This window comes from Primulina tabacum, chromosome 10 (genome assembly GCF_025594145.1).
Source record: "Primulina tabacum isolate GXHZ01 chromosome 10, ASM2559414v2, whole genome shotgun sequence".
Lineage (NCBI taxonomy): Eukaryota > Viridiplantae > Streptophyta > Magnoliopsida > Lamiales > Gesneriaceae > Primulina > Primulina tabacum.
Window position 1 is genome coordinate 16,589,516 of NC_134559.1, and position 12,789 is coordinate 16,602,304.

Below are 12,789 nucleotides of genomic sequence, written 5' to 3' on the forward strand. Positions count from 1 at the left end.
AAAGGGTGAGGGAAATGCTAGGAAAAAGTGGTGCCCTCTCTCCACTACTCACACACATATATATAGTGGTTGAGGATCATGAATTAAGGCTATGATTGGTTCCTAAATTTCGGTGGTTAGGCCTTGAATTAATTGGTGGATTGATGCCTAGATTTAGGGTGATTAGATGGTGTGATTATTAGGTGATTGCACGAGCAAAATTTAAGCCACTCAAGCTCCAAAATTTCGCTCACATTAATTTGTTCTAATCATGGTTGATTTTGCTCCCAATCTTGATGATTTATTACCAAAATAAATATCATGTCACTACAACAAATATGGGTTTTCGCGGCGTGCATATATGCTATTCGCAGCGCACAATGCACCCTGCATAACTATAAGCTGTTGAAAGTTTGAAGATAACAACGGCGTGTATCGCGCGCGGCAATTAATACTTTTGGCGGCGTGCAATGCGCGCTGCGATTAATATTATTTGTGGCGTTCTAACGCGCACGGCAATTAATAATTTTGGCGGCCTGCAATGCACGCTGCTATTTGTATTATTTGTAGTGTTCTATGCACGCTGTCATTAGTAGTTTACCACGGCACGCGGCATGTAGTATTATTATTCACGGCGGGCAACGTGCGATGTTATTGATGTTTATATTCAGATCATTCACAGCGTGCAAATTTGCACGCTGCAGTTAAAGTTATTCACAACAAAAAGTATATGCTGCTCATGAGGGTTTGTATTAAGATATTTCATGACATGCGAGATGCGTGCTATTGAGATGTTTGTATTAAGTTATTCACGATGAGTGCTACACGTTTCATTAATGTTTATTCACGACTTGCAAATTGTTTTGTTAATAATGCATTAATATCATGAATAAAAGTGAAATGGAAAAATCTAAGCGCAAATAATTAGCATAACATAATCATCCAAGAGGAATAATGTCTATTATTCATTTTCTAATAAGAGAAGAAAAATTTTAAAACATAACAATAGTTCACTTAGTAACGTGATTGTTATCCAAAAAAAATGTAAATCTTTCCAATCAGTAGAATCTATATCAGTCACACAAAACTATAAGTTTAGACATCCATGCGACTATGCTACCTATTGCATCGTCGAGATAAGGCATTTCATCATTTGGGCGTATCAAGTCTACCTTCTCCACCAAAACTTTATCAACCCAAACTTTCCAGCAAGACCCTCCAAGAGGAATGTGATTCACTTTTGCTTTTGGATCTGTTGATGCAACTCGACCTTCTGCAACAACTTCATCACCACACCAATGAAGTAACTTACATTTAGTATTATCATGGACACCTTCACTATTCACATTCTTAAATTTTGTCTGCGTATAATTAAACAATAAAAAATTATTAATTCTTTCATTTTACATAAGCAACAAATTTGGTTTAGAAGTCATACAATTTAAAGATAGTTACCTGAGCAATTGCTACATTTTGCATAACATTATTAGCATTACCAATTTTTTTTGCACCATTGATATCTCTAATACTGCCAATATCATTCCCAATGCCACTATTAATGCCATCACTCGCAACCTAATTTTGACACAAAAATTATGTCAATTAATGTCCCAATTTAAATCCAAGAATATAACTGTACATAGTTAACTTATTTTATCTAATATTGGTTAAATACTAACCTGTTCTTGATCATTTTGCTGCCTCATACTTTGGAGAAATATGGACCTCATTTCTTGCATTTCTTGTTGAAAGTTATTCATCATATTTTGAAGTTGTTTAATAGTTCCATTTTGTTGAATACAAGCACCAACTTTCGATGGTGTAACTCCAAAGCCCATGCCACACACTCTACCTCGAGCTTCCTTGCCAAATACAAGGCTAATTGCATCATCGACAATGTTAATTGTATTTACAGATTCGAGTGGACATTCTTCTATTTCTCTCTACAAAATATAACAAAGATATATTTTTTGAGTAAATAACAAATTTTTCTAACTTTTTGCAAATAACAAAGATATCATAAATTTATTACCATTTTCTCTCCAACAGCTTGACTACTAGGTTTCCCATTTTTTTTCTTATGAGCCTCAATCCAAACTTTTGATCTTGTAATTGGTGCTTCTGCAGGACTTTTTTCTCCCTTACCAAAGAAACATATAAAATGTATAAAAAAGTCATTAGAAAATAAATTTAAAAGATGCATCATTACGTAAATATGATAACTTTTAAAAAAGTCTAGATGAAATTTTTTATAAATAATAATATTTACCATCACGTGGGCCAAACGTGCATAACCTCTCCGGCTCATTGTGTGATTGTAGTCTTGTTTTATCCTCATTTCTCTAAATTTTGCACTCTTCTCCTGAGAATCAAAATATATCACAAAAACTCATTTTATATTTATATATATATATATATATATATATCAATCACAGACTTAACTCTATTTAGTAGCTTCAAAACATAATAATATAATAAAACATACTGTAATAGTAACTATGAGTGTGATAGGTTCCTAAGAAGTCATCTTGATTATCACGGTAGTTTCAAAATATATAATTTATGTAGATACAGAATCAAATATGCTAATCATTTTCATCTAAGCAATCAAGATAATTTACTACCAACATCATGAGAACATGATATGACAGTAGCTTCTGTTTTTCTCATATATCAAACCAATTGGACTATGTTTTCCTCATACATCAACTCTAGTTTCCGCTTTTCTCATCCTTTCACCACTTAGCAAATTTATTATTCTAGCCAACAGTCACACAAACATATAAGAGGAAACCAAAATCTCCATATCCATCAACAGACAATATACGTTAGAGAAAACTCTACATCTATAGAAATTATAACCTACCATGACGAGAATATAATGACAATTTTTAAAAACATACTTCTAAAATAGCTTAACATTGGAGAAAATAATAAGAAATTACAAGTTAAATAACACAAACACAATCTTTAAAAACAAAATTGTAAATCATGATACTACTTACTGATTTTGGTCAATAATAGTGAATTAATACTTACTTGAAAGGAAGATGATAGTGTCTTCTTTACAAAAACGCCCCACTGATTTTGGTCTATAAATTCAGGCTTCAAAAGACTAAGATCTCGTGAAGCCGCTCGGCCGGTATTAACTTCTCGTATAAGTATCTGCAGCTTGGACTTTCTATCGCGCCATAACTTACCTAACTTTTGAAATATTGTTTTCTTTTCCCACTCTTCGACATTAAAATGCAGCTGTAAAATATGAAGTGTGAAATATGTCTAAATTTTGTTATAGAAGCTGAAAATAATAATTCAGTGACAAAGGACATTACCTGAAGACAACTCCACATCTTACTTTTCACATCTTCATCTATGTCATTCCATCCATCCAATGTATACGGAACAAATACTTTTACCATACAACCTAGAAAAGATGCGTACTTCACCGAATTATCTCCAATTGGTTGTCCGAACTCATTACGTTCCAACACTTTCGGCTTTTGTTGGCCACTAAGCAAAATCAACTTTGATGGACCTCTTCCCTTTTTCCCAGCAATGTTTATGTCATCAACTGACTCTTTACCATGCAAATGTTGTGAAGCATCAGGTAAATTGTTAGATTCCATTCTCGATAGCCGATTAACATTTTTTTCCTACAAAACAGCATAAATAGATGTTGAAATGCACAAGTGTACTTATTAAAATAAACCAAGAATAAAAAAAGAATACAAGATATCACCTGAATTTCAGCTACAAATTCTCTGCTGCGTTTTTTGTCCATTTTTCTCGTCATTTGAATGCTATACAATGATTTGATAAAAAATGTAATATGACATGATGCAATACTGAAAATTAACAAGAAAAATACGCTGAAACTTTAAATAAAAAGTAATGAAACTTGAGAAAAAAATTTATTTGTTCAAATAAATAACTATAAAATCTACAGCTAAAAATTTAGTCATGAAATAAAATTTATTATTTCAAATAAATAACTATAAAATATATAGCTGAAAATTTCAATCATGGCATATCAATCACATCAATTCCCTCACACTCATTTCTTGAATACGCTTCTTTCTCAGTAATGATAATCCCAAGTCTGGACACATCAAGTGGTTTTGATGACGTATATGCATCCTTTTCAAGCAAATTCATGTTATAAATACCTCGAGGCGGCGCTTTTAGCAAAACATACCAATTTGATTCATCATTTTCCCTAGAATAGAAAACTTGCTTTGCTTGTGATGCTAAAATGAAAGGATCGTTTTCAAAAGTTCTTAGTCCTTGGTGTAAGTTGACCAGTGTAAAACCATCCTCCATTTTGATACCAGTTCTAGGATTGGCCCAATCACATCTAAAGACAGAAACTTTGAACAAATAATAGTCTAGTAACACAATATCTCATATAACCCCATAATATGATAGTCTTCCTGCTGTATGTGAATCAGTAGAACTAGATTGACAAATAGTATCGGCTTCAACTGAAACACCATTATCTTGTGTTGATCTTTCAACGTCAGTTGTGTGGAACTGATGTCCATTTGTAATATAACCTGTATAAGATATAACATGTTTTCTTGGACCATGTGCTAGCCATCGAATCTGATCTGAAGAATTATCAGAAACATGTTTTGATAACCATTGAGAAAATGTTTCCATATGTCGTTTTTGTAACAATGTGTCATTACTTGAGAAACGATGATCTGTTTGTTTAAGCTCCTCAATGTGCATCCTATTTAAAATCATTGAAAGATGATTGTTAAAATATATGAATTATGCAATATACCGAGACTATACGAGTTGCAATTTACAACTCACTTTATATAAGGATCAATTTCTGCAGTATTGAACAACACATATCGATGTGCTGCTTGCAACACATTTTCTTCTAAAATCTTTTCTCTTCCTTGAGAAATTGGGCGACCTTCCACTCCATTCTCCAAATCCTCATTCCGATTAGATCGCAGACCAATAATACCATCTTTTTTTATATAATCACTACAAAACCACATTCGTTCTTTTGCGAGGTAACACTCAGCTATGCAACCCTCTGGCCTTGCTCGGTTCTTCACGTACCCTTTAAGCATTTTCATAAACCTAAATAACAATACAAATTCTCATGAAAGAAGTGCTGATAATACAATCTAATTCGTTGTATGATATTAAATTAGTATAAATATAGATTAACATTTATTACCTTTCAAATGGATACATCCAGCGGAATTGAACTGGCCCACACAGGCGAGCCTCTCTTGCTAAATGAATTGTCAAATGAACAGAGATGGTAAAGAACGCAGGTGGAAAGTACCTCTCCAACATACATAGAGTTTCAGCAATATTCTCCTCAAGTTGTTCTAGACGGTTCCTGTCTAACACTCTTTGACATTACTCATTATAAAATGCACAAAGCAAAAATATAGCATTACGTGGACCTTTTGGTAAAAGACTTCTCAATGCTACTGAAAGCAATTTTTGCATTAGAACATGACAATCATGAGATTTCAGCCCAATAAGCTTACGTTATTCCAGAGAAACACAGTTACCAATATTTGAGCTATAGCCATCAGGTAACTTTATTTTCTTCAACCTAGAGCAAAATACTTCCATTTCTTTTTTAGACAATGTGTAAGGTGCAACAGGCAAGTGTTACATGTTTTCTCCTTTTTTCTTGAGGATGTAATTCTTTTCTAATGTTTAAGTGCCACAAATCTTTGCGAGCATTAACACCATGTTTGGATTTTTTCTTCAAGTTTAACATTGTGCCTATGATATTCTCGCAGACATTCTTTTCAACATGCATCACATCTAAGTTATGACGTAGCAGGAGCCCCTACAAGTTATAACCATCAACACATTTCATATATTAGTTCATGATTCAGAACAATTTATTAACGAAAAATTCAATTTTAAAAAAGATAATTAATAGAGTGAAAAATAACTTACTCTCCAGTATGGCAAATTGAAAAATATTGACTTCTTCTTCCACATTTGAACAGGTTCTTGAACTTTTTTTGAACCATCCCGCTTCTTCCTCTTTTTCTTCGTATTATTGATATCCATACCTATTTTCTTCTTACCCCAGTCATTTTCAATGTCGTTCACTGCATTGAGAATTTCTAATCCATTCAAAGGCTTAGGTTTGCCTTTTGTCTCTTTGTTCCCATCAAACCATTTTTTTTCTGATGGAATGGATGATTAGGGGCAAGAAATCTCCTGTGGCCTAAATATGCAAACTTTCTACTGTATTTAAGCCACGTACAAGATATGTCTTCACCACATATTGGGCAACCAAATTTACCTTTTGTGGCACATCCAGCTAGGTTTCCATAAGCTGGAAAATCATTTATCGTCCACATCAAAATAGCCTTCATATTAAACATTGACTTGCTAAATGCATCATACGTCTCCACACCTGTGTCCCATAACTCCTTCAAATCCTCCACTAGGGGTTCGAAGTATACATCTATATCATTTCCTGGTTGCTTCGGCCGTGGAATCAGTAATTTCAGCATAAGATTTTCCTTCGCTATGCACATCAACGGAGGAAGGTTGTAATTGACCAAAATAACTGGCCAACAACTATATCTAGAACTAAGATCACCAAAGGGTTATATCCATCTGTTGCAAGACCAAGTCGGAGATTTCTAGGATCTGATGCAAAAGCTGGCTACTTATGATTTATTGTATCCCAAGATACAGAATCAACTGGATGACGCATCATATGATCTTGACTTTTATTGTTCGAGTGCCAAATCAAGTTTTCAGCTTTTTCTTCTGATTTAAACATCCTTTTCAATCTTGGTATCATGGGAAAATACCGTAGCACCATTTCAGGAATTCCTTTACAAACTTTTTTGTTGACTTTGTCCACCTTCCATCTCGAAGAACCACATTTTGGACATGAGTCCAAATCTTTAAACTCCTTTCTAAATAGACAACAATCGTTTGGACATGCATGAATTTTCTCATATCCTAAATCAAACGGTTTTAAAATCTTTCTCATTGAGTAAACATTTTCTGGAAGTGTATTTTTTCCTGGAAGCATGTCATGTAAGATCTTAAGGAGCTCATTGAAACTATTGTCAGTATGACCATTTGTACATTTGTAATTGTATAATGTAACGACTGCTGACAACTTCATGTAAGTTGTACAACCAGGGAAGAGAGGAGTTTCTGCATCTACTAATAAATTAGCAAACTCATAATCTTTTGCCTCAGACATAGTGTGTGCAACCCCTTCATCCGAGAAAAAGACATCTTTATATAAGTTATATGCCTCTCTACTTTCAGCCTCCTTCTCATGAACTCCTCCTGAACTACTTTGACCTTGAAATTGTGGAGTATAAGTTTCACCATGGAAGACCCAGATCATGTAAGAAGGATCGAACCCATTAATAATTAAGTGATCGTACACTTCGTCAAATTTCATATACTTCTTATTTTTGCAACGTTTGCAAGGACATAGGATTACTTCACGTGTTTTGGCATAGTTCCTAGCTTGTTTTAAATATATTCTCGATGTATGTCATTGTATATTAATGAACCACCTATAAAAATAACTACATGTGTAAACCTTACAAAATAAATTTCATTGATAATAGATAAATACCACCTTGTATTATTATAGACAGCGCACATATTTGCACGCCGTAGATAGTATATAATATTACTATACGCAGCGTGCTATCAAAGCACGTGGTGAATGCATAGGGTATTAACAGCGCACAATATTGCATGCTGCGGATATTATATAATATTACTTTCCGCAGCGTGCTTTTAATGCACGCCGTTAATGTATATGTTATTAATGGTGCGCATTAAAAGCACGCTGCGGAAAGTATATAATATTTACAGCACACATAAATGCACTATAACGCCCCGAAAATTTAAAGGTCCACGCGAACCACATGCATGCAATTATTAAATTCTCTTGTATTTTAATTAATTATTTTAATTGCATTAATTAATTATGTTGTGCTTATTGGAATGTTTAAATATACTTTTCTACATTGTTGCATTAAAATGTATTTTTTAAAGGTTATTCGAGTTGCGATCGAGGAACGGAGACCGAGGGCTGAAAATGAAAAATGTTTTTATTAAATAATTATTTTTAATTATTTAAGTCAAGGGGAATGTTTTTTCTTATTTTTGAAAATATGGGGTTTTGAGGAGATTTATACGCCGGGACGTAATTTTTATCGGTGTTGGTTTTTCAATAAAAATACGAACGTTTTGGCAACCCGGCTATTAAATTCACAAACTTATTTATCAAAACTATTTTTATATTTTAATTAAGCACTAATGGGTCTAATTATATGTTTAATGGGCCTAAGCCTAATTAGTAATTAATTAACAATAAAACATATTAAAAACCCACCCCCACTCTCATAACTCATGCCCCACACTCATTAAAAATTCAGAAACTCTCCCCCACTCCAACACATGACACACACATCTACAATAATTGAAAGGAAAAATCGAGAAGCTCAAGGGAAATTCAAAGCCAAGGTCTTGCTCCGTTCTTCGCCGTCGTCAACGAATAATCGTGCGCCATATTCTCCTTTTTCTAATCTTTCACACCATATTATGTGTTTGATACATGATTGCATGAAAAACATAATACAACTTTTATATTTTCGTTTTTATGGTTATACATGCACAAAACAAGAGTTTTTCTTTTTTAAAACTCTTCATAATGATGCACAAAGGGGCTGCCATGGTAGGGGTACTTTAAGGGATGTTTTTCCACATGTTTAAGGGTCCCTCGGTGTATGTTTAAAGGCTGAAAAAAATAGGGAAGGAATAAAAACGAAAATAGACTCCTTAAAGGAAAGGACTCTTCGACTAGGAGTCTTTGAGGGTCACGACTGCTAGATGCGGTTAGGGAGGGCCCACTAGACTTAATTGGGCTGCATAGGAGGGATGGGTAGAGGCTGGACATGGTGGTTAAGGGCTGGAGGCGAAGCTAGCCTAGGTTCGAATCATATTAAGACTAGGACTATTGTGCAGAAAAATTTAGTAGATTCCTAGGCATATTCAAGGGACTTAATGGGCTGGAATTTTGTTGTATATGGGTTATTTAGGTGTTATTAAGCTTTGGTTCAAGTTTGGTAAAGTTTGGTTAAGTTTCGAGTCCATACGAGTCAAAATCGAGAAGTACGTCTAAGTTTAAAAAAACGAATTGGGAAACGCCTAGTTTTAAGCTTCATAAAATTATGAAAAAAATATATTTACGCTTAAATAATTATTATAAGTCTAAGTTTTAAATTTTGGAATTTTATATTAAGGTTTGGTTTAATTCGAGATTAAAACGCATTAATACGTCACATTTAAAGATTAATTTAAAACTCATCGAATTGATTCTAAATAAAAATATGAGAAAATTCATGTAAACTTAAATAATTATTTGGGAAATGTTAGAATCAATGAAATTAGTAAAATGTCAAAAACGAAAAATTATACGTCCAGGGGTAACACAGTCTTTTTATATCTAGAAAATTAGTAAACGTCATGGCAGTGTCCTGAATGCTGTTTTATGTGCTAATATGATTATTTTCAATGGTTATGGATATTTATGGAATTTTTATATGTTAATATGTCAATTTTAAATGTTTATGGATTTTTAAGATGTTAATATGTTTAATGTTTTATGATTTAATATGCTAAAACGTTTATTTTAAATATTTATGATTTAAATGTTTATTTTAAACGTTTACTGATGTTAAAATGTTTATTTTAAAATGTTCATGGATGTTTATGATTTTTAATAGGTTAAATTATGATTTTTAAATGTCTATGATTTTTATGATTTAAATTGGACATTTAAAAGATATGTTGCATGCTTGGTTTCAAAATAAAATGATATTATATACATTTTTTTATTAAGTGATGGAAATACGACATGTTGAAGGATGTGAATGATTGTGACTACTACATGTTGGAGATATCGTGAGGGTTATGGTCCCAGTGGGAGCCCGACGATCATGTTTCCTTGGTTACGGATACGAATACGAATACGAATACTAATACGAATATGTGATACGAATACGAATATGTTAATACGTTGGCCAAGGCCCAGTTGACGGATGAGAGTGTCGCTGGTGTCCCCGCTGCCTAGTACTGTGGTTACATGTAGATGGATCAATCGCCCAATACGTTTAAGAATACGAGTCACAATCACGATCTGAATTCAACAAACACGAACATGAATATGAATACGAATATGAATATGGATACGAATATGTTGACATGAATATGAATATGTTTATGTTTATGAAAATGTTTATGCATAGGATTATGAAAACGTTTTTATTTAAAGTTTTATGCATCACGAAAATGTTATGTTTTAAGTTTATGCATCTTCATGAAAATTATATTTTAAAGTACAAGTATTTTTCACGGTTATATGTTAACTGTATTACGTATTACTTGTTATCAAGGATATGACGTGTTGAGTCTTTAGACTCACTAGGTGTGATTGATGCAGGTGATTATGATAATGTTAATGGAGGTCTTGATGGTTGATATGACTGGACTGGAGGTGCACATAACCCGAGGACCGACGCTAGTTTTCCGTACTAGTTATGATTTATGATTTCGAGTTATGTGAAAGATATTTCTACGACTTTTATTTATGTTATGAGATATTTTTGAGAGGTTATAGTATGGGCTATACTTTTTTAATAATGTTTTTATGGTTGGTAAAAGCTTGACGATTTTATGCTTTAAAATATTTTCCTTCGGATTTTTAAATGTTAGTTGAATTTTTATTTTTAAAATGATGGAAAAAATATTTTATGGTTCGGCCGAATGCTATGTTAGGTTTGAAACAAAAAATTTCTAATACTTTTTAAGAAAACGAATAAGCAGACGTTTCATGCACGTTGCGGATATTACTTTCCGCATCGTGTTTTTAATGTACGCCGTTATTTCTGTCAAGTGCAACAATATTAACAATGCACATAGTGATGCACGCCGTTAAAAGTACTATTCGCAGCGTGCTTTTAATGCACGCTGTTGATAACGTGCTGCGGAAAATCATTTTTCTTGTAGTGTGTATCCACTTATAAAACATTCTATCACCCATTAATTATTTAGTGATATATTATTACGTATATGTGAAATATATATTTTATGTATACGCACCCTTTAAATATAAGAAAAATCCTTCCATAATTGTTAGAATAGGTTGGGTGTGATAAAGTGTTTAGAAAGATGGGGGCGGGGTATGGGCTAAATAAACACTTGAAAATTTTCACAACTTTTCGATGGATGAATAAGTTTAGTGATAAACTGAATTCGCGAATCATTTTGTTAATGTAAATCAGTTAACTAATGAAAGTTCGGAAATAAACTGAATGACATATAGAATAAAACTGATAATAAAGAGCACAAGATTTGTGGATGTTCGGTGACTTCAAATGCTCCTAAGTCACCCCTTCTATCCCGAAGATAGGATATTCACTAAAAAGCTTTGATCTATAGAACACTTTGTACAAATCAACTTCAGTTTGGACTTAATACTGCCAAAACAGAAACTCTTAATATCAATAAAATTTTATCAGTACTCGACTGATGTAATTTCTAAGCACAACTGATCTCTAAAAGTTCGAATATTACAACAACGAATGTTTGTGCATAAACTCAAAATATAGCCTGAAAGCTATGGATATAGTTGAAACGTGAGATTTTGAGAGCTTTAACTCGAAAGTTAACTTGGATCGAATATGCGCAGAATTCTTGCTAACTTGGGAACTTCGTAACTGACTGTGTAACTTGGTAACTCTTTCTCAGCTGATCTTCTTGGTAATTTTTAGGCTTTGCTACCAACGGTAATATTGAATGCATTTGAATCTTTATATTCGTTAGACACGTCAACATTCTTCTGACAATCGTACACTGTAGCTTTTCTGAAACGCGGTGTTCTCACTATAAGTTGCAGTCTGCTCTTGTACAATTGTCGGTTGTTGGCTACACTCTTTAACTGATGAAGTGTCAAGATGGTTTATCAGTTGACTCTTTATATCCGATAGGATCAACTGATTGCTAGCTTCAGTTAGCGTTGAACAGTTCAGTTGCCTTTAATAATTTGCGCATTTATCTTCAATTTGGGCAACCATCAGTTACACATTTTCAGTACAGTTATCTTCAGTTGTCTTGATCAGTTCTTCAATCTTCTCACGATCAATTTGTCAAACTCCGAAATTATAATTCCATCAATTTCTCTTTTCTGGTGTTTGACAAAACTTAGAATTTATGAACTAATCAAACTAAACTTTTGCAGATAAAATAATATTTTATTAATTAATCTTTCATTGTACAGATTCATACAAATAATGAAAGAATAAAAGAATCTCAGATTAAAAGAATCTTCTACTGACTGAAAATCTGCCAAAACTAATAACTAAATATAGAGACTGTCTTCTAACTGATCTGGACTGTTATTCATTTCTTGGCTCTTTTACCAGCTGGTCCTTGACCAGTTGGTTGACTTGGTCTCTTCTTAGATATCTGCTGCTCCTGTTCCTCTTCCCCCTTTTTGTCAACACCATCAACTTTATTGGATAATGTACGGACTTCTGATGTAACAATAGATATAGCATTCATCATTTGTTCCTACATCATATCCATTCGCTTTGTCATGCTTGTTTGTATGAAATCAATCTAATTCATAAGCATGTCTTGGGTTTGGAAAAGAGCTGGAACTGTCACTCTGTCCTTCTTCAACTGATCTACTAGGATGAATAAGTCAGTAATGTCATTGGTGACCTTGTTAAGATTCTTCAAAGTATTATCCTTTGTAGAATCAAC

The 12,789-nt window shown here is 33.2% G+C and overlaps 3 protein-coding genes across 3 annotated transcripts; all 3 read right to left on the reverse strand.

The window, feature by feature from the left end:
- Positions 1 to 923: 923 nt before the first annotated feature.
- LOC142505601 (uncharacterized) lies at positions 924 to 3,822 on the reverse strand. Its single transcript, XM_075618659.1, has 8 exons — positions 3,719 to 3,822; positions 3,312 to 3,632; positions 3,019 to 3,231; positions 2,249 to 2,341; positions 2,012 to 2,119; positions 1,659 to 1,922; positions 1,435 to 1,554; positions 924 to 1,340 (listed from the first exon to the last, which is right to left on the reverse strand). Exons 1-8 carry the CDS (start codon positions 3,770 to 3,772, stop codon positions 1,053 to 1,055), a joined length of 1,461 nt encoding a protein of 486 aa, XP_075474774.1. The 5' UTR covers positions 3,773 to 3,822; the 3' UTR covers positions 924 to 1,052.
- Positions 3,823 to 4,012: 190 nt separating this feature from the next.
- LOC142504741 (uncharacterized) lies at positions 4,013 to 7,475 on the reverse strand. The gene is made up of 4 exons (XM_075617524.1): positions 5,923 to 7,475; positions 5,177 to 5,809; positions 4,798 to 5,076; positions 4,013 to 4,711 (listed from the first exon to the last, which is right to left on the reverse strand). The coding sequence occupies exons 2-4, from the start codon at positions 5,296 to 5,298 to the stop codon at positions 4,381 to 4,383; spliced, it is 732 nt and encodes a 243-aa protein (XP_075473639.1). The 5' UTR covers positions 5,299 to 5,809; positions 5,923 to 7,475; the 3' UTR covers positions 4,013 to 4,380.
- Positions 5,500 to 7,408, reverse strand: LOC142504951 (uncharacterized). The gene is made up of 5 exons (XM_075617787.1): positions 6,798 to 7,408; positions 6,278 to 6,564; positions 5,923 to 6,158; positions 5,682 to 5,809; positions 5,500 to 5,566 (listed from the first exon to the last, which is right to left on the reverse strand). Exons 1-5 carry the CDS (start codon positions 7,406 to 7,408, stop codon positions 5,500 to 5,502), a joined length of 1,329 nt encoding a protein of 442 aa, XP_075473902.1.
- Positions 7,476 to 12,789: the final 5,314 nt, after the last annotated feature.